Here is a 19,559-nt window from a genome sequence, read left to right on the forward strand (position 1 = left end):
TTTGCCTGCACAGATTGTGTGTAAGGACAGACTTGTGAGTGAGTGTCCCACTCCCCCTAGTGTTTCAGATGCATAAAACACTTACGTCACCTGAAAGAGACACATATTATCTCTAACCTATCATCATCCAGAACTACTATTTCAAACCTCTTTTGAAAAGGAAATATTCTGTGCTGATTACTGTAGCAACATGTTCAAACATAATTGTGTTCAGCATCTGAAAATCTCAACATCGAAACCTTCAGCCTCCTCTTTTCATACTCTGTGAAATTCTTCCCTGCTTGTCTGTTCTCATATTTGAGTATCTGTTCTGCTGTCTCTCTATCAGAGCTCATCAGAGCGAGCGAGAGAGAGCGATAAAGATAGAAAGAGAGAGAAAGAGAGAGAGAGAGTAGCCCCCGAAGCAGGGTGGTGTGCTTTGACCCAGCTCTCGTACTTGAGCCGACTCATATTCAGACACAGGCTTTCAAACACTCACCTGCCGTGGCTGCACAGCAAGAGGCACTATAGGCTTGCGTCACGTCCTCCATCTCGGCTATTTCTACACGAATGCGCTTTCATTACTTTCAAAAAGGAAAGAGAAAACAAACCCAACAAAGGGGGCGTTTTCTGTGTTTGTCTTCCGTATAAATGCTGTTACCAATATGAGGTTTGATACACTGTAGAAGCTTTATTTAAGGCATTTGTATGTGGCTTTTACACTTGCTAAAAAGCTATAATGCATTGTGATCAAGGATATTTGCAGCGGTGCAAAAAGTACAGCTAGTACATTTATCTCAACCCATTAGCTACTAGTTGCTTTTTACATTTACAAAGTCACAAACAGACATTTAAAGTATGACAGATTAGCTGTTATTGATTGGCTCATGCACAAAATACTATTGCTGATTTATTTTGATGCTAAAGAAACTTAAAAACGTGATTGTTCTCGCTCAAATTCTGGATTTATAAGGAGGATTTTTTTCAATGATCTGTAGGCAGATTTATGGATATTTGTGCCAACAGACATCAGAGATGATTGTAGTGTCAAGAAGTGTCACAGTGACTCAATAAGTATGTGTCTCATGTCTGTGTGTAATGGCTCCAGACAGGAATACAAATTTTAACATATTGTGTAAAGATATTCCATCGGGGAGAAGTGTTTCACAGTTTATAAACATCTCCATTAATGCAACAGGCTGCGTGAGATAGTAGAGCTCAATATCAAGAAAATAACTTTTTCTTTATTACCTTTTTCACAATACAGTAATTTTTTTTGTCCTTTCAGCTAATGTGCCAAAAAGTAATATAGAACCAAAATAATACAATTAAACGTATTTATTTATACTTTAGATAGATGCTACATTTGCTGATTAGACCTCTGTGCTTTTCATTTTGAATGAGATGTTACTCTACTCTACTGTACGTGAATACACCACCTCTGAATGACAGTGTAGTACTGCAATATAGTGTCACCAGATCATTATGTGCATCATGAGTTGATTCTGGGTGATAGGCAATGACAGGTTTAATAACAAGATTAACTCAATCAGTGCCGGCATGATGACAAACATTAACCAAATGTAGAGGTCGGCTTTAAAGATGGAATAAGAAAGTCTCTTTGGGTTCAATTATTTTGAGGTCACTGTGTCTTTTTCATGCTTAATAGATAAACTGTCAAACAGTTTTGCCTCTCAGTAGCTATTATCCAAGCCAGAACACTCTGTATCTAAAGTTGCAGAGCAGCTGCAGACTGCAGTGCAACCTCTTTGTGTGTTCATATGCTGCAGGTGTTACTGAACCACTCTGACTTCACTTCTCCTGCAGGAGGTTCTTGAAAGGCTTGTCAGATCTTAGGCGAACACATCTCCTCTGCCTCCTACATGGTTTGACACCAAATGTACAGCAGAACCATGGTACAAGCACAAACCAGCCTGGGTTCAAGGACAGTTCACCCGCTCATTAAGTCCTGTTGGACTACTTTCTCTGTATGCAGTTCTCTATCCAGTGCTGCTTCCCTGCTTCTCTTTGCCCCTAACAGAGAGCTGTTTGATGGCTTGACTGCTCTCTCTTTGACAAGGATACAGTGACAATAGTGGTGAGGCAGTGTTTAGAATACAATGGAGACACCACTATGTGTCTGCAAGTAATTAGGCCTGATTCCTCTGTCTGTGCGAAGTCAAACCCTCCAAAAGGTCAGAAAAACAACAAACGCCTACAGTCTCTGGCACTGTGGCCCAGCATTTTCACACAAACAGACCTTCCAGCATCTAGACAACATTCACTCTGTTTTCCAAAGCTCAAAGTCATAAAACAAACTATTTCAATGACTTCAAAAAGTGGCCAATTTTCCTTTATGCGATATAAAGCTTCTAAATGTTATTTGTGACAAGGAGTGTGTACAGTATGTGTGTGCAGGATGTTTGTGGGTATACATACGTGAGCTGGGTGAGGTCTGAGGCATGAAGGTTGAGCCTTTGCGTCAGATGCTCCATGAGGTCCACACCCTGGTCACTGGTGAGAGAGCTGGGGGGAGGAAACACACAAATAGCTGGGCATCACATTTGGAGGTCCATACGCATTCATGAAGCCGTTCAGCCGTTAAAATGCTTTTTTTTTTTTTTTAGGGAGATACTGCCACAATTCATACCCACAAATGGGTCATTGCACACAAGCAAAAGCTACGGTTGTCTAAATGGATGTAATGCACACATGTACACACCCGCAGACAGACACACAGGCACGCACAAACACAAACAAACACACAAATCACCGTGCAGAGGGAAAAGGGATCAGCTGCCTCTTCAGGCTTGGTAAATCACCTGCTTTTTTCCAGCAATGAGACAAACAATGAGGTGCAAATGGAACCTGCATGAGGTGTAATGGCGGTATCATATGAACGCGCCTTTCTCTCACTTTCACTCTCTCATCTTTCTTTTTCTTTGCCTATATTGACGTCCCTACCCCCCCTCGCACGCGCACGTACACTCAAAGTAAAACATGATGACACAGGGTACACAAACACAACGGCGTGCACGCGCCCTCACGGGGAGATGAGAATAATAAGGTGCAAATGGAATGGAGGTGAAGTGTAATGGTGGTCTGATAAAGCCATGCCTCATCTCAGCTCAGTCCCATGGCTGCTCTCTCACTCAAAGTAAATCGCTAAAGAAATAGACCAAACTAAGGCAATCTGCAGGACAGAGGAAATGAGGGGCATACACACACACACATACACACAAACACACACAGAAAGCTACTTCATTGTTGACAGCTTAACCTGGAACCAGTAAGACAGCCAAGTAACTGCAAGGTGACAGGCACCAAAAAGTCATGGATCATAATGAGACATTGTTAAAATTTTATTACCAGTCCATAGCAGGGAAATGTGACATGAACTGGCAACTGTTCGGATGCACTATACACTGGATACTCAATGCATGAGCAGTTATGTGTTTTATTAGTACAGATACTCAGCATCCATATAGACATATTCAAGTTAAAAATTCATACTGGCATATCTTGTTACGCTTTGATGCAACATTACAACAGCTTTTCTCTAAAATACTGTACTGTGCATGAATGGCTGATTCCCTCCACCTTTGAGAGACTGGGTGGTTCTTTTTTTCCCCATTTTGTGGTGGTTTTGAAAGTTAAAGATGCACTGAAGCAATTCCAGACACGTTTGCATCTCTCTGTGGTAATTCTAGCAACTGGAGAGCTTCAGCAGTGACTTGGTTGTTGATGCTAGCACTTTTCCCCTTGGGTTCCTCTCTGTCTCTTTCTCCTCTATCCATACCTTTCCACTTTCCCCTCACACACACACACACACACACACACACACACACACACACACGCACACACAAACACCATTCCCTCTTCTTCCTATTCCCTAAACCCCCCGCTACCAACACCACAATGTCAGGAGCTGTCAGATAAGCAGGTTTGCGTTGCCTCACTGCAGGGTACGAAGGAGCTAGGGGATAACAACCGAGCAATCATGAGGTCTGCAGCAAATGCAGCCCTCTATAGACCCACTATAGGTGTCCACTAGGTGGGCTGAGGACAGATGAGAGGAAGTGAAGATATTTCACTCAGAAGGTGACCTCTCCCTCTCCTATGGCACATACCCGACTATATTGTTTACGTCTTAATCTGTGTTCCCATATATGTGGCAATAAGGTGACACAGATTGTGCCCATCAGACCTTTATGAGTCTATGTCTCGTGAACTGGTGAAGGACAAGCCGCTGACACTGGACTTGATAACGCCATAAAGGGATTTAGTAGAAGGCCAGGAGCGCAGACACAGTCGATAGGAACTTATCTTTGCTGAGTGAGTGGTGAGCGAGAAGGAGATAGAGAGAGAGAGAACTTGGCAATCTTTCCTGACAAAGTGTCATCATTAAAGCTGTAATACAGCACAGTAATACCCTCACACTAAGGGATTTATCAATACTATTGTAATCAGGTGCAGCACACACTAAGGATTTTAAACTACAGTATACTTTTCTGTAAAAATGTAAATAAGTGGGGGGCTTTACCAAAATCGCGTCTCTTGAATTAAGTAACTGAACAAAGTTGACAAATGTTTGGTATGAAAGTATGTAAAATGACTTCTGAAACAGGTCCAGCAGTGTGAGTGGGGCAATAACACAGAGGTACAGCTAAAAAAAATGCAGTCTACATCTACAACCCCAATTCCAAAGTAGTTGGGACGATGTTTAAAATGTAAATAAAGAGAGAATGCAATCATTTGCAAATCTCAACCAATATTTTATTCGCAATAGAACATAAGCAGCATATCAGATGTTGAAACTGAGACATTTTACCATTTCATCAAAAATCTTTGCTCATTTTAAATTTGATGGGAGCAACACTTCTCGATGTTGAAACAGGGCAATGTTCGCCATTATGTAGCATCCCCTCTACTTATAACTGTCTCATACTGTTAACATCTGGGAGACCAGTTGCTGGAGTTTTAGGAGAGGAATGTTGTCCCATTCTTGTCTGATGCAAGATTCTAGCTGCTCAACAGGCCTGGGCCTTTGTTGCCAGATTTTGTGTTTTATGATTCACCAAATGTTTGCTATTGGTGAAAGGTCTGGACTCCAGGCAGGCCAGTTCAGCACCCGGACTCTTCTCTTGCTGACCCATGGTGTTGTGATGAATGCAGTATGTGGTTTAGCATTGTCTTGTTAAAATAGGCACAACCTTCTCTGAAAGAGACATTGTCTGGATAGGAGAATATGTTGCTCTAAAACCTCTCTGTACTCTGCACCACTGATGGTGCCCTCTGCGATGTGTAAGCTGCCCACGCCATAGGCACTAATGCCCCCCCATCATGAGAGATGCAGTCTTTTGAAATGTTCGCTGATGTGACCACAGAAGTTTTCCAGTTTGCCTCAGACCATTTTAAATGAGCTTTGGCCCTGAGAACATGTGTTCACATGCAGCTTCTTCCCAATCCTCCCATTTTTTTCCCACCAAGGTAGCCCTTAGTGGCTGGGCGGGGCCATACCCGATTCGATCCCACAACCTTCTGCATCCCAACCTGATGCTCCGACCATTTAGCCACTAGGCCCCCTACATTTCAGAGGCTCTCCCTCTCTGAAATGCTCCTTTTATCCCCAGTCATGGTAACGACCTGTTGCCAATTAACCTAATTAGTTGTCAAATGCTCCTCTATATGTTTTTGATTTGCAGCAATTCCTTTTCCAGCCCTTTGTTGCCCTTCTTTCAACTTTTTTGAGATGTGTTGCTGCCATCAAATTCAAAATGAGCAAATATTTTCCATGAAATGGTAAAATGTCTCAGTTTCAACATGTGATATGTTGCTTATGTTCTTTTGTGAATAAAATATGTGTTGATGAGATTTGCAAATCATTGACTTTGGTGCAGGAGGTAGAGCGGTCGTCTACCAATCCCACAGTTGTTGATTCGATTCCCGGCTCCTCTGGTCACATGTCGAAGTGTCCTAGAGCAAGACACTAAACCCCAACCTAGTTGCTCCCGGTGAGTGTTGGCCAGCTGCATAGCAGCTCCTCCATCAGTGTGTGAGTGTGTGTGTGAGATTGTGAGTGCGAATGGGTGAATAAAAAGCTGTGTAAAGCGCTTTGTGTGCCAACAGGTAGAAAAGCCTTTTCTAAGTGCAGACCATTTAACACTGCATTGTTTTTATTTACATTTTACACATCTTCCCGACGTCTTTGGAATTGGTGTTGTATAATATACTCAGGGAGGCTTTATATTCTAAAATGCAATGCAAAACTTTTTTATTTATTCATTTCACAGATTTAAGCACACAGCATTTACAAATACAAATACAGCATTTATAACTTAATGATTGGATCCGTAGAAATAAACACAGTGTAACAAGAAAACACAGACCAAGCAACACAGAACAACTGAATAAATTGTCTAAAGAGCACACGAACATTCATAATTAATAGTCTGAGCTTTATTTAATTTACCTTACTGACTTAAGTGAAAGTAATTCAAACGGCTAACCAATCTGTACTTAACTGATTATTTATAAAACACAAATAGCCATTGGACATATACTGTCCAATTACTTACAAATGACCCCTGTGGGTGAAATTGCCTGGTTAAAAACACTGGTACAGATTCTGAATATTATGATATAGAAATGGTGTTACAATCTGAATCCCAACATTTTAACATGTTGATGACAGCTTAATGCTATGTATGGCCATTCATACTATAGCTACAAAATAGTATTGATTCTGGATATTATGATTTAGAAATGTAATTACTTCTAACCATATGAATAACAATAGTGAATCATACTCACTCTGAGCCAGTGATAATGTAGCCAAAGTGTCTGTCCTTCCCTCGGCTGGAAAACTCTTTCACTCCCACATGGACCAGCTGAGTTTTGACTTTCATGTCCTTCTTCTGTGCCTCCTCTAGTTGCTTCATCCCCGCTGGGGCCTGATTCCCCTGCATCCACCTCTGGATGTCGGAGTCCACCTGTGCGTCAGGCCCGTCTGCACCACTGGTTAACCGCAGGGTGGAACCTTCTTTTGCAGGGGTGGCCATGGTCTTTTCCTCTAAGCTGTGGGGTACAGAAACTTGTCCCTGTGTTGTCCGGCTCTGGACGTTCTCCAGTCCGACCATTTTCTGGAGGGGAGATGGAGGCCCACTGTTGACCTCTGGAGCGTCACCGAAAGACTCCAGGTTAAGGTAGTCCAGCAGCTTGGAGAAGAAAGCTGCATGCTGTGTTGTATAAAAGAGCTCTCGTTAGAATACTAAAAGGGTTGTTCTATTACATTTTGCATGTTTGTAATATTTTGTTTCTTCAAATAAAAGAGTTTATTAAATTATGAAACAAAATTAATAAATACCTTTAATAGAGACTTTACTGTAAATCACTGAAAAAATGTAAATCACTGTGTTGCGTTCACTGACGTTTCTGTGTGCTGGTTCATGGCCTACTGATATCCCCTTTTCAAACGTTTAAAGGATACATTCAGTAACTTTTATTGTTACTATTATTTACTAAATGTTAAATAAAAGATGGCGTATTGCTTTGATGAAAATATTGATGTTGATGTGCTCAAACGATCCTGAAGTTGTTGCTTTGCTTTCAAGTTCTAATAATTTAACAGTAAATGCTAGTCTGCACATCTGTAAAATCATCCCTATTTGAAGTAGCATTCAAAAGTGAATAAACTGAAAGTTGGGACATGACTCGCTCCCTCAGAAACCAATTTGTAGGTTGAACAGAGTAATTTTAAATTCACCTTGTCAACAGGCTCTTTGTCTGCACCGTCTATTTGTTGGCCTGGAAACAAACACAATGTATGTGAGCAGATTGCGTGAAAACTGAAATTCTCTTTTGTTTCTAGCAAAGAAACAACAGTTATGACTCAAACTGAAAGACTCAAAATACATTTGACAGGGCTTTATATGAAGATATATAAATAGAGCACCATTAAAGCATTAATAAACTTCTACTGCCTTATAGTGTTTCATTTATGAGTGAAAATAACACATAACTACTTTGATTGCTGCCAGGTTCTATTCTTACTCAACAGTAGAGACACCCACCTTGCTGTTCCATTCTCAGTGTGCCTTTCTGCTTTGGATCCAGCCCTTTGTCTGATTTCAGGTTCTGGTCCTGATTTAGCTGCACAGTTGCCAATGGCTCCTTGTTACCCTCCACGCCCACCCTGGAGTCAGCGGCTCCTGGTCGTGGCTGGGCCCCAAGGAGAGGCCGCTCCTCATCGACCTCCTGCAGGGCTCCTGTGATGACCTCACCCAGCTGGTCCAGGTCTTTATCCATCAAAGCCTCCATGTTGCGGCTGTGCTTTCCCAGTTGATTCACCACATTCTGGATAAATCGCTCTATACAGGAAATAGAAGTATAAGAACGCACAATTATAGTAAAGGCATTTCAATGTATTTGAAACAGACAGAAAAACATACAAATGAAAAATTAAAAAGGTGCAAATATAAAAGCTAGAGAGACAAATAACAAGCTAAAAAAAAAAAAGCCAATTTTACCATCCATGAAACTAAGAGGCTCTTTGGCAGTCAGTCGATTTGAGCCGGCTTTAAACATAAGGCTGTCTAGATTAGGCATCTGGGTCTTGGAGCCAAAGGACACCTGAGGATGCAGCTCTGCATGGTCACTCAAAGCTGGTTGGATGTAGCTGAGGTAGTGAAGCTTTCCTTTGGGCCAAACAGCTTCTCCGCCTGGGGTGCCCTGCTGAGTGCCTGGTGCAGCAGCAAGAAGGTGTTCCAGGTGGCTGGAAAGTAACTTGCTCCTACCTAGGTCCTGGTTGGAGTGGGCTGTGCTAAGCTTGGGGTGCCTGCCCTCCCCATTCTGGGTAACGACTTTGGTGACTGGAGGTTGTCCAGCTCCTTTCTGCAGGCTGTAGATAGTGGTTTCCTTCCAGCCCTGCTGGGGTTTTGGTGGGCTGGGCTGAAGCTTGATGTCTTCATTCTACAAATACAACAACCACATTCAGCACATTTTAAATATTACTAATATGTCAAAGATTATATATTAGCAATGCTAGCTGCAGGATACCTTCTGAATATTCACCTCACTGAGGGAATAGACTGACATAAAAGGTTTAGGAAGAATGGTTTTACATGGAGCTGCAACAATTATTCAAATAATGATTAGCTGTTTGAATGAAAATATTTAATTAGGCTGATATTTTACATGTAACATACTCTAAACTATATCTTTATATGGACAGTTGCTGTCAAACTCTCCTGTGACTCAGGATCCATAAAACATTCTGGCATGAGTGCAGAGAGGTTCCTTTTTAAAGATTTTTTAAAGCAAGGCTCCCCCTTCTAGCCAATCAGAGAAGATCAATGTCAGAGATAATAGCTCATGGCTGTCGATCAATAGATGGAATGCACTCCTGGTCTAGTAGTGCTCTTGCAAAGAGGCTTCAAACTAGTTTTAGCTGTTGGAAGAATTTGGGATGGCTGACTCACAGACTGACAAGCTCCTGATTCCTGCATTAGCATATTGTAGATTTATTTTTCAAGCCAATGCCAAATTGCCCCCAGTCCGTGCTACTCATTTGTGAGGATTTGCTGCATTTATTAAATTGTATTTAATAGTAAAGTTAAAATCTTTGCATTTTAAGGAGATTTGGTAAAAAAAAAGAAAAAAGAATTTGATGGCATCATTTCGTGTTTTAGGATAATGTGTTGGGCATTTGCCACATTTCCCAACATTTTTTAGACTATATAATCAATTAATTGAGAAAGTAATCTGCAAATTAAGAACAGTCGGTTGGAGGCCTAATGCCTGACAAATCTGTCAGCAAGACTCAATAAAATTTAAATTTTCAGTTGAAATGAGACAATAGTTATAAGATGGATTTACATGAAATATACAAATGGCATCAGTGTTCCCTTCAGGATGAATAGACTCTTGTGTTCTCATTGATCTCCACCCTGTACTCACCAGTTTGTCATTCACAGTTTGGACAAGTCTGGTTCCACCCTCACCTAACTTACCATGCCTAGTCCAAATATGGACTCCCAGTCCCATTAATGGACCCTGGCCTGTCGTCTGGACTTTATGCTTTGGCTGCCTCTCATTTGGACTGCTCAGTTGAGCCGGTCTATGCCCTGTTTGGGTACTGAGTACACCCTGAACTGCATTCAAGTGTGCTGATTTTCTCAGTGAACTGCGATAAACATGAACTGCTTGGACATGTTTCTGTTGTCCTGCTGTCACTTCTTTAATCCTTTTTTCTCCCTTTTCTGGACTAGAACAATTCAGTGTTTCTGCTTAAGTGCTAATTATCACAAGTTAGACTGGTAACACAAAAACTACAAAACACACAGCTCACAAACCTTCTAACTTGATTGTCCACTGTTATTCACGTTTTGTTTATTTCTGTGAAGCTAAAATGACAACATTCATAAGATAAATCTTCAACCTTGCCTCAGCTCTGCAATAGTATTTTCCCCCATGAGAGCATTAAATGGGTTGCACTGGGTCAGCATTGTTGTGACAGCCTTTAGTATGAGAAAAGAAGCAACCTGCGCTCGACTAGACAGGACAGGATATGAATAGGGATTCTAGATCAAAGACAACTGCCCTTGGAAATTGCATTATGGAAATCATAGATGAGATAGTGTCACTCAAAGAATAATTTCATGCACTTTCACAACACACAACAAAATTTAAAAACATATCCCCTCTGTCAGAGAAGTAATAGCAATACCTTATCTAAAAAGGAAAGAAATATGAGTCATCTGATTTTAAAATTAGCCACAAGTTTGTATTTAACACATTACAATGCAATGATCCATTTTGAGGACTTTGGCATTGCAGTCGCCTGTAATATTGGAACGCCAATATGTGACTTTGTCCTTTTTCCTCAGTATGAGGAAGGATAATCATTCTTTTCTAAATCATGAGGGCCCACGCTTCAGTTTAGCGTACAGTATATCTGATCCTCTGAGCGGCATTATTATCCTTGTCGTTGCTGCATTAATACTAGCTATCTCCCTTGGTGCTATTTTCTGTCCTTCAAATGTATATAGAGAAAATGTCAGTCTTTCCAAGCACAGCGTACTGAGAGGCCATAATGCCATTACCACACCGAGACGGGGGTGCTCTGCCATTCATGCTAAACATGTTTGCCTTCTCCCATCGCACTACACAACAAAGGACTCCATCTCATCAATAAGGAAGGTCCTGAACTCTTCAACTTTGCATTATGGCTGCACTGACACAGCAGCAGGATGTAGCTTGGCTATGAAAGATGCTGTGCACATTTCACACAAAGCTGGGGTTCCACCCTAAATATGAAGATTGAATAATGTAAAGAGCTGATGGAAGATCTTTGTGTAAAAGGTTCGCTGCTCAGTGGGAGAGGGGGGAAAAGACAGAAAGCAAAAAACAAAAGAGCAGGGACGAGAGGACGACCCCGGCAAGAGACAGATACTGGCTGTTTAACAATGGGAACAGGAAGAGGCCCTTCCATAATATAGCCATGGAAAATGTATCCTTTTAGTTCACTTACCCAGTATAGACCATCATATCAAGCCTTAGTCTTGGAACTGCACCCTATATTGCCCCACACTTTTAATGCACATATAAACAGTTTGCTTTCAATCTAAAGACTTTTTAAAACGTGAAAAAGCTTCCTTTAAGACAGTAGACAGCCGTTTCAAAAAGCTTGTACAACTGCTTTACGTCTACAGTGTGTAGGACCCTTACATGAACATTGGCTCCCTTTGGATGGACCCCTGGTTCCTCATCCACTGTAGCCGGTGGCAGGAAGCCCAGGCCTGTCAGGTACTGTTGAAGGTTTCTACTCGGCCCTGTTTGTACAGGCCTCAGTTTCCTGATTCTGGAGCTGCTGTAGGCATTCAGGGGGCTCAGAGGTGGGGTCTGGTGGCGAATGGGGATGTTCCTCAGTTTGGAGAGCTCTCTAGAGATGACCTGCTGCGTGATGTCATCCTGCCACGTCAAACCTAGACAGGAAGAGGTCAGGTTAAACCTGTGCACTTTTTCTTGTGACAGTCAATTAGAATCTGTAAATGCTTCTCTAAGGAATATGTTTTAAAACTTTTTGTTCAGATGTCTCAAGGTCAGAAAGTATTTTAATAGTGAAATTAAATAAGTGCTGTATAGCAAACCTAATAAGAACTTAATTCAATATTATGTGACTCTTAAGATTGAAATGTATATGGTAGAGCTGGAGGCTAGGTTGTAAAAATGGCTAAACATGTTTGTTGAGCCTGACCCTTATTTCTTTTCATTTTGGCAAGAAATACAAGTAACAAAACTTTGGAACAGAACTGTATTATACCATATATTATATCCCAGATGTTAACTTATATCCTGCGTAAGCATATGGCAGAGAATTTAAATCTAAATATATACACGCAGTTAATGTGCCTGTAATGACTATTGTCTCAGCACACTCATTTAGGATGGAAATATTTAAAAAAAAATGTAATTTATTAGATCAAAATGCTTTTTGCCATGGCATTCCTGTAGATGGTGACTGTAAAGGTTGTCTGTACTTTAAGGGTCATTGTTTTAAGTGTATTTATCTCGGCATTAAAAGGTAAACATCAACTGCAACCAAAAAAAAAGGACACCATGACTGCACATGCACACTGATCCAGACATGTACTGTACAGACAACATGTGTACGCACACATGAACACACACAGACATACACACCCCACACGCCCCACAACCAGTCAGGAAGCCTGGGGAGAATGTCACACTGCGTAACGCCTTGCCAACATCTCTGCTAATTGCCAACACATAGTTTGGATGCAGAACTCCTGGGCAGGGGCAAAGCGCGATGCTGCCAGGACCAGATGGAGCTACCCAAGCAAAAAAGATACCCAAAACATGGCCCCATTCCCAATGAGCCAAGAGGCACAGCATTCCATCGGCAAAGAGCATAGAAAAACAAAGATATTATACTTTTTTTAAGGAGCCAAGATGTTCACTGATGACACTTCTATTCTGCAGAAGCATCTTTATTGAGAAAGAAGTAATTACGTTTAGGTGCAGGCTTAGAGTCCCAGCTGGTGCATACCTAACCTTTAACTGGACTCATCCTAACACACAATGCCACTCTTAATTTCATGGAGATGTTTAAAAGCAATAACCTAACAGCCTGGGTGGGAATATATAAAAAATGGAAGTATCTAGACTGCAGAATGTCTTCATTAGCCTGGCTTCTCACCCATATACACAGGGTATTCTCATAGATATTCATAAGCACCAGATGAGGATCTGAGCAATGCAGAGCAGCTACAGATGCCTCCAGTCATTCTTGGCAGTGCTGAATGGAGCACAAAGCAGCGTATGTTGTCACTGTTGTGGAATGCGGCTCAGCCATCCATCCACCCAACAATGACAGTTAACTACCCATGGCTTAGTCGATGTGGTGTATATTTGCCATATATTAGCTTGGTGATGATCATTTACTCTATCATCAGGCATGGGGGTGGAATCAGGTCTGGCTTCGGCCCTGAAGGATCCATGTGGTACCTGCGGTTAGCTGCAGCTGGTTAAATGGGTTCACAGCAAACGTGTGGTGTGGCCACAACAGGATAAGGCTGGCTTCATTGACTGTGACACCTCTATCCCCTCTGTCACCTGGGGAATGCACTAATTTCCATACATACCATGTCTGTGCGACTGTGATGGGCACACTTGAGGGAAAACGTATGCTAGCACAAATTACAGAGTCAAAATGAGCCATTTTGTAAAAGAAAAAGTCAGGAGGAAAAGTGGTGGGGCCTTTACGGCTGGATTCCTCTCAATCAACCTCTCAACTGATTATCCTGGCACTGAGGAGATAAATGTCATGCAAATTCATTTATAGGTCCAGAGAAAGAGCAGGTTCCATCACCAAGCGCTGACTTTTTTGCCTGTTAAGGATAGCATGCCGTCTCAGGCAAATGCCTCAGTTAATTAACGCCTTGCCATTAGCGCAACAGCTTTCAAACAAGCAAGATATTTCTGTTGGCCTCCTGTCTGTTTTCTACTTGACACAGAGAGAGGGAGCGAGAAGGGCCTCCTAAATATTCAAAGCCTATTAGACGGGACCGGGTCTACATGTCTTGTTGTTTCATCTGGGGTTTTTGAAATGCAAATTTTCCTCTTTCCTTCACTGCTGTCCACCAACTGATTTTAAAAACATTAATGGAAGAGAGCGTGATTTATTCACCAGCAATGTCTACATAATTAGTTATATGAAATGTGTCAATCCAAACATAATAATTAGGCTTTACTTTACTTTAAAATATTTATATTGTTATACTGCTATTTTATATATATATATATATATATATAGATAGATAGATAGATAGATAGATAGATAGATATAGATAGTTAGATAGATATAGATAGATAGATATAGATAGATAGATAGATAGATAGATCCCTAACATGGTTTCTTAGAATTATTATATTTTTTTGGTTGTGTTCAAAAACTCACAGCACTTTGTTAGAGAAAGACTGTGGATTGACTTAATAGAGATAAATTAAAACTTAGTTCACAGTCAAAGTGTACATACTGTATCATTTTAAACCAAACCACAATCGTTCTCTAACCCATAACCAAAGTGCTTTGTTGCCTAAACCCAACCACATGAGACTCTGGAGTAGAATGTGTCCCATGCTTTATGCAACCACTGCCTTACAACTCACTAACCATTGCTACATGCAGCATTTTGTTCATGCAAAAAATATTTAGCTTTGAAACATAATTCCACACCAATTATGTTCCCTTTGAAAGAGGAATTGTGTTTGCAGTTTAGCTGCATATGAACATCATTTTTAGTAGACAAAAATGCCGTCTTGAATGCCATAAGGGTCCAAGGCTCATTAATTACTCTTTCAGTAAACACCTCTGCTGGAATCATTTCATATTGCTGTCACTGCAAAGCATTGGTGAACATCTACAAAATACTGTTGCTCAGTTTGTTTATTGAAAGAGATATTTTTTTCTGAGTAAAAATCGTCAGCAGGTTTCTTTGAAATGACCCCATCCCAGACCTGGCCTCAATGAGAACAACTCAATAAAAGCTGTTCTCATAACAACTCAAGTTTTCACATGGCATGTTGGTCATGTCAATCTGTTTGTTTTCTCTTGTGTCATCTAGCAAGGTTGTCAAGGAACAGAGAGAGCAAATTATAAGGAGGAACAACAATAGTTTTGTTGGTGTCTGTCAAAGAAACCGGGAAGCAAAGCAGGACCAGGAGTAACATGGTTTCAGTAGCACCGGAGTGACAGTGTGTCAGTTTATGGTCACCGATTCTCCCTGACTGACGATACCTGTCAACTGAGCTAATGCAAATGTCACAATGCATCATCTTACTTGAATTGTCTTCACAATGAGACTATATGCTGCTCCACACAGGGTCAGAGGGTCAATCGACCTCAGGTTATTGTAGTTTGATTTAACGTGTACATAAATGGAAGATATTTTTTAGCAGACTTTTTCAAAAGCAATGGTCTTAAATATGAAAATTGTGGATACATACAGGATAACAGGCTGAAAGACTAAAACGAAACTCTAATGTAGAAGCATCTTGGATACCACAGGGCCAATGTTGTTGTCCTGAGCAGGTAACGATTGATGTTGTCCCACCAAAACTGTGTCCGTGCCTTTGGAAACAATGAATGTTACTACTGTAGGTAGTGAGGTAGTTAGAAATGCAAACTATGTCCTTAGAGGTTTCCCTTGCAGTTTTGCAATTTTGTTCTTTTTTTATTCTCTGAGCTTTAAAAAAAACTGTTGCTTCAAACCCACCCACACTGCTTCAATATGTGAATAAATCCAAAGAATGAACATGATAGTTATGGCTTCTAAGAAATGATTAAGACATTCTTTAAATATACATATCTACTGTATCTGATGTATATTTATTTATGTCACTGGAATTACTAAATTAACTCCTGTGGGCATCTCCATACAATCCCCATCTGCACAAATACTCACACACATTTAGCAGAGCCTTAATGATTTCAAAACAGTGTGACAGCAGCGCGGCTATGAAATGTGCACACACACTTTGGCTGCACACAATGAATACTAACATAGCAGGGCTGTGGATGCTGTGTGATATAAAAGTCATTTGCAGTTGGATGGCAGTGTCTTGCATTCAAAAGAAATTGGGGTAAAAATGTAATACCAGACAATGTTCTCTGCCAATGGGGACATGTCCAGACAACCCAAGTCCTTTGTACAAGGGTCAATTTCTATTGATCTAAATGACATTGGTGCTGTGCAGTGAGCAGAGATTGTGTGATTTCTACCTGCATCTCTGATGCAAGATAAAGAGGATTGTAAATCGATTCCATTGATGTTTCTCCCCATTTTTTCTCCTCTTCATCTCCTCAATTTAGGTTACAGTACAATGGTCTCAATGACCCTGTCTGGGCTCTAAAAAAGTGTCCCCCACATCTCAAAGATGACACTTCAATAGCTGTTGAGCTGATAAGAATAACATGCCACCAAGCATTAACAGTGCATTGTGGACCCAAGTGAAGATAATGTTGTGTGTCCGTGGATGTGATCCTACACGACAGAAAAGGGGAAAATGATTCAAAGTGATGATGTCATGTCTGCTGTGTCTGTAAACGAGTGTCTAAAAACACAAGGTCAGGGAGCAAGTCTCATGGTGAAAATCAGCTAAAGAATTAAACTCTTTAAAATGGTGCAGGAAAAAATTACACAGTGCATCTTATCTCACCCTCCTCACTTGCATTTATTTTTTTTTCTAGGCAGTAATTAGAATAAATGTGTGGTCTCGCCTGGCTTAATATTCATCACTGTATTTTTCCCCTCTTTTTTTTTTGGATTTCCTCTAGTTGACTGCTTACTCCTAATGATTTTCAACAGTGGTTCATGCCTGTTAAAAGATATTAAGCTCTGAGTGGCCTGCAAAGCCAATTATGTTTGGAGGGCTGATGTTTGTGGTCACGGTCTGTGTTATAGGAGTCTACTGCCCCCTGGTGGTCTACTACTGCAGTAACAGGATGCCTCAAAAGAACTTCACTTAACGGCTTCCACCAAATTTACTGAGAAGGTTCTTCTATTTAATGTGTGTTATTTATTTATTTATTTATTTTTTGCTAAATGTAAAGGAAAATTTGTCCTGTTCTTTTAGTTGAGTTTACAAGTTGTTGTTAACTATTAAGAAGTGTTGCATTTAATATCTAATAAATACTTTTTTAGTTGAGTTTACAAGTTGTTGTTAACTATTAAGAAGTGTTGCATTTAATATCTAATAAATACTTTTATAATATTCTGTTTGTATTTATTAACTATTAGAGACTTCCCTCTCCATATTTGTCAAATTGCAGATCTTCTGCTCAACTACTGGGCACATATATAATGCACTGGATTACAAAATTGAAATGAATTAATTATTAAACTGAACACAGGGTCTATCTTATTCCACCTATAATTCCTATAAACTGCTTATCGCATTACATTCTACTAAGAAATTACAGTGTTGCCATTTGGTTTATACATTCCAAACTACATGACTTGAAAGTTATTTTTCACTGTGTTGGTGGCATCTTACACAGGCCTATGATGTAAAATGAGCCATTTGTTTCACAGTTACAGCAATAACAGCGGACTGGAATGTCCAGTGATTGCTATCTGTTGTTCACACTGCAATAAGCACGAGGACGAGAAGCCTCTGTTCACCACAACTAGAACATCACACAAATATTAAGTCGACCATATATACATGGCAGAATTAATGAGATGTGCTGATGAGATTTAAATTCTATGATAGCAAAAGGAACCACGACATGGTAAACTAGAACCACTAATCGGTAAACTCCTTGATACTGAGCTAAACTATATAGTAACTTAAGTTATAAAGACGTTTTCTTGTAGAGCCCATTATAACATTAGTACATTAGCTGCTGCCATTGATTGAGTAGGAGAGACTGTCTGATGTGATTACACTCCACACCTCACACTTACTCATCCACAAAATTAGCTCTAAATGTTCTACCAGCACACAAGCCAATTAGATTGGCTGCTGCAGTTAGGTGATGATGGGAAAACAATGGCTCAGTATGAGTCAAATGACCTGTTCTAGCTCAATAGTAGCGCTGTGCTAGCCAACAAGACAGCTTGGCTTATTTGGTTTGCTTCACACAATGCCAGTTGACAAGCGTTTGCTGTGAACCCTGAATGTGACTGATAAAGACTGCTGAACAGAAAAAGAAAGACGCTCCGACAAAGACGGACAGGCAAAAAGGCAGTATGTACCTCTGTGAGTCAGTTTCTGTAGGAGGATCCTGAGGCGTTGCAGAGCAGAGGAAGAAACATCGTACGTGTACAGTTCTGCACCAGCCAGCTCCTGGCACCTTCCAAACACTCCATCTACAAAAGAAGAGGAAAACTGAGAGATGTGTTTTTAACTCAAAGTGAGAAAGACACACAAAACCAATTTTCCAGCAAAGTTTTGCAGCTTTGATGACGTAAAATGACATCTATCCGCTCAGCTAAACTGTTGTAATTGTGCAGAGGATAGTCTTGCCTCCGCACCTCTGACTTCCTGTTTCGGGGATCTAATAGCTGACATTTTTACTCTGACATCACCACGATAAGCAGCCGTTAGTGGAAGATAAAGTCTTTCCATCTTGGACTCTGGTAATCTCCCTATCACCAGGCCTCATGCCTCACTCAATACAGGTTGCTAGGCAACCCATGCCACAAAGTCCCTATCAGCCCTATTATTCAATGGATTGTCTAGACCTCTGAAGGATGCTGGGGCTCAAGGGGTCAGAAAGCCGGGAGTAGATGTAGCATCTGAAATATGAATGACCCAAGTTGTCACCTTTTCTCAGCTGGAAAGATAAACCCATGCACCTTGTTTTCAAAACTCACAAAATGAAAGTCCGCTTTGCAGATGATCTGTGGTGATGAATCCTGTGGATTTGAGCAGTGCTGTTTCTCCTGTGTGTGCATGTGTCTAATCATGCATACTACCGTGTGAGAGTTTGTGTGAGGAAACCACTGTGATTAGATAGGAGTTAATGATGGGAATCAACACTTTGTCATGCACCATAGTCTCCCATTAATTAGTCCCAAGATGTTGGACACAATCAAACAGCAAACATCAAAAGTACAATTGATGCTCATTGACATGGCAGCCAATGCAGAATATGCTGATTTCCATTACATGCTACAATTTTCTCCAATGACATTTTCACACTGGCAACATAGAAATGGATGTGACTACAAGTGCAGGGATTTATGATTTATGATCAATAACATCTCGCAGTCATGGCTGTGATGTAACATTTGGACACGAACAAGATCGTGTTGAGCCTCCAACTGCATGAAGAGTTAAAATGAAAAAGAAAGACTCACTTTTTATTGCATCTATATAAACATCAGTGAGAATCATTTTTCTTCCTCGGGTAAAAAGAAATAAATAAAAATTTCAAGCTGAGTGTAAAATTCTCTCACTGATAATTACAAAGATAATCATGTGAGGGTGTTTGCCTGACTACCACCCTTCCATTTTTCCCTGTGACCTGTTAAATGACAGCTCTGTACAGG

At 40.6% G+C, this 19,559-nt stretch overlaps 1 protein-coding gene across 3 annotated transcripts in view; it reads right to left on the reverse strand.

Annotated features, from left to right (window-relative positions):
* The window catches only part of ptprn2 (protein tyrosine phosphatase receptor type N2), a 118,649-nt gene that overhangs the window by 80,622 nt on the left and 18,468 nt on the right, over positions 1-19,559 (reverse strand). For 2 of the 3 annotated variants that reach the window (XM_067486573.1, XM_067486572.1), the window contains exons 3-9: positions 18,261-18,374; positions 11,707-11,963; positions 8,508-8,949; positions 8,052-8,348; positions 7,745-7,785; positions 6,793-7,217; positions 2,419-2,505 (exon numbers count right to left, since the gene is read on the reverse strand). In XM_067486573.1, the coding sequence (XP_067342674.1) occupies positions 2,419-2,505; positions 6,793-7,217; positions 7,745-7,785; positions 8,052-8,348; positions 8,508-8,949; positions 11,707-11,963; positions 18,261-18,374 (1,663 nt within the window). The remainder of the gene's footprint in view (positions 1-2,418; positions 2,506-6,792; positions 7,218-7,744; positions 7,786-8,051; positions 8,349-8,507; positions 8,950-11,706; positions 11,964-18,260; positions 18,375-19,559) is intronic. The other variant, XM_067486574.1, reaches the window with a different exon arrangement.

Source organism: Channa argus, chromosome 19 (genome assembly GCF_033026475.1).
Source record: "Channa argus isolate prfri chromosome 19, Channa argus male v1.0, whole genome shotgun sequence".
In the NCBI taxonomy this organism is placed as follows: domain Eukaryota; kingdom Metazoa; phylum Chordata; class Actinopteri; order Anabantiformes; family Channidae; genus Channa; species Channa argus.